At 55.1% G+C, this 2,857-nt stretch overlaps 1 protein-coding gene across 2 annotated transcripts in view; it reads right to left on the minus strand.

Moving 5' to 3' along the window:
- Positions 1-59: 59 nt before the first annotated feature.
- The window catches only part of FBXO7 (F-box protein 7), a 27,719-nt gene continuing 24,921 nt past the window's right edge, over positions 60-2,857 (minus strand). For both annotated transcript variants that reach the window (XM_045290534.1, XM_045290535.1), the window contains exons 8-9: positions 1,964-2,004; positions 60-766 (exon numbers count right to left, since the gene is read on the minus strand). In XM_045290534.1, coding sequence (XP_045146469.1) covers positions 401-766; positions 1,964-2,004 — 407 coding nt within the window. In that variant the 3' untranslated portion in view covers positions 60-400. The remainder of the gene's footprint in view (positions 767-1,963; positions 2,005-2,857) is intronic.

Genomic DNA, 2,857 nt, shown 5'->3' on the forward strand with positions numbered 1-2,857 from the left:
GATGAGGCCCCCTGGAAGCTACGCAGAGTATTCCAATAAAAGTCAGGACGACAGCCAGGTTATTGACATGTACTTTTCTTTAAAATCGGATGCAGAGTATTATCAAGAAACAGTTTCCGGTCCCAGGGGAGAGCCAGGGGGTAGAAATCAGAGGTGAAGGGTCCCCAAATCGAGACCTTGTTCAACAGCAGCACTGGGCCCAGGCCCCACCCCTAGAGGGCCAGCATCTCTACTGAAAGGATTCTGTGAACGCATGGCTGCCTTGTCTTACTGTCAGTCAGGACCAGGAAAGGAACCAGCAGTCGGTGCACCAAGGGATGACACCTGGGGAGCGAGGGAGGAACCGGGGGCCGGAACACCATCAAAGCACAAGCTCCCCCAAGTAAGACGGCCAGCCCCGTCACATGAATGGCAGCTGGTTGTCTGTGAACCGGCCCCTGCCGGGCCTGAAGGGACCTCTGTTATTGGGGCCTCCTCGCCCTGGCAAGGTGGGGTTCGGCTCTGGAATCACTGGATCAAAGTGTGGTCTGCGTGGGGGAAACTGGCCAGGAATCTGCCCAGGCCCAGGGATGAGGGAACCAATTGGGCCTCCAGCGAAGGGAAGCAAGGGTCTCACATCGTACTCGCCACCGATGATGCCCGGGGGATACAGAGGGCTGGGGGAGTAGGGGCCCAAGGGGTGGGGGTAGAACGGCAATGGCGTGGGGTGGGGTGGCGAGGGCAGGTACACCGGCTGTCTCCTCTCCTTGTAGCTGACCTTGTATCGCTGCACAAAGAAAGTCAACAGGGCATGCATGGTAAGAGGCCTGGCAGTCTCCGTGGTGTCCCCTCCCGCACCACCTGAGAGAGCTTTAACCAGTCTGTGGCTTTGGGAATAAGGTGGCAGCTGGGCACAGGGCCGCAAGAACCCTACTCTTCAGCGGAACTCTGCTATTAAACTGCGTGGCAGCGGAGAACCTCCGCTCATTCCCCGAGCAGGGAGGCCTGGAGGTGAAGTCCTTCCAGACTAGTCTAGGGCTCTCGTGCTGACATGCAAGCTCGGCTCCACCTTTTCTCCCAGAGGGCGGGGGCAGCTGTTGAAAACCCATGCCACAAAACAGAAAGATAAGGGAGGTGAGGGGCTACCACGGCACTTAAATTGTTTTTTTAACCTAAATTATATCCTAGATGAATCTCCGTGTAAACAAAAATACAAACTGCTCATAATTAGGGGATGAAACATACTCCTGTAAGGGTCACGGCAAAAAGGAACGGAAAGCTAACAGGACGGCTCCATGGCTGTCTGGAGCCCCCGCCTGGAAGGGCTTTCCAGCCAGTCTTCGCACTGCCGGCACCCCGGGAGCTCTTCTTGGGAAGAGCAGTTTTCCTCATTCATTCTTTTCATCAGGCCCTAGTCTCACCACTCAGTTTTAGCACACAGACAGTCACACCCTCACAAGACTGTTTTCAGCAACAAAAGGAAGAAATGTGAGACTGTCCTAAGATACATGAAGGTAAAATACTATGGTGTTGAGCCTGCTTTCTGCCCGGGTCACAGCAGGAAAGCCTACACTAGGTCTGAGGAGCCCTGGGGCAAAACGATGCAGCACTTGGCTGCTCACCGAAGGGTTGCTAGCTTGAGCCCACCAGGTTGGCAGCCCGCCCCGTACAGATGACAGCCCAGGACACTCAAGGGGTGCAGCTCGACTCTGTCCTGAAGGGCCGAGGGAGCTCGGGCTGATGGTCAGTGACTGTGGATCACACACACACACACATACACACACACACAACACAGCATGCGCACGCGCGCACACACAGCCTATGGTAAAATTTGGAAACCTTTCCACTCCTTGAGCTACAGCTATGAATTTAATCAAATAGCTTTTCATTACATCAAATGAAAGTGAAAGGCTACCCACCTGCGTGCATTCACTCCCTAGCTCATTCTGCACAAGTGCGGGCTTGGAAATGGAAGAACACCTACCTGTTTCCAATCCATGTGGAACTCCCGGACAAACTTAATGCCTGCAACGGGAGACAAAACCACCAAGACTGAGAGAGGCGAACGCTCCTTCTCCTGACCCTTTCAACGGTCGGCTGAACATGGACAGCGAGCACAGACAGGAAGGTGAGTCGCTGACGTAAGACACAGGGGTCCCCATCCTTTGGGAACCAAAGTTCACCCCTTTCTTCGTGGTGAAAGGTGGCCGCCACCACTGGGTGACAGCTGTGAAGACTGCCTCCGTCGTCGGGGAGGAGGGTGCGTGGCAGGCAGCTCAGCTCCCTCCCTGCACTCACTCACTGGTCTACACACCGCCTCCCTCTCCTTCGTCCAGCAGTGGCAGCTGTTGCTGACCCCACATCCCAAGGGACACCAACTCAGTGCCCACCTCTGGGCATCTGGGACACAGCTCTGGGAGCTTACTACGCCTGTACTTCACTTGCATACTGACAGGGGTGCTTATTTCAAACATGTGACCCAGGAGAGGAGGAACATTTGTAAGTCTAGTGGGCTTGGATACCGGTCAATGACTTCTCCTGGGTTATGACATGACTGTGGAAAGAAGACGGCCGGTGACACTGTAAGAAGGCACCCTCTCAAACACGCCCAACCTGCTGACCAGCAAGTCTGTGGACAACCATCTGGAGGGAGGTGGCCGCTGCTTGCGCCTGAAGCTGGACGTGAGCGGGCGCCTGCAAGGTCCCGCTTCCTCATGCGAGTCTCTCCACGCCGCCTGCCCTTTCTTTGGTACGTTCTGCACAGTGCTCATTTGGCCCGGCATTCTGATTAGAATTAGTGTTCTTTTGAGGTGGCACCCTTAGTTGCGGCTTCCTGTGGCACAATCACATTTAAACTCTTGGATGCAGCGGCATAAAG

This window comes from Echinops telfairi, unplaced genomic scaffold (assembly GCF_000313985.2).
Source record: "Echinops telfairi isolate 266 unplaced genomic scaffold, ASM31398v2 ScPeMD7_2;HRSCAF=8, whole genome shotgun sequence".
Lineage (NCBI taxonomy): Eukaryota > Metazoa > Chordata > Mammalia > Afrosoricida > Tenrecidae > Echinops > Echinops telfairi.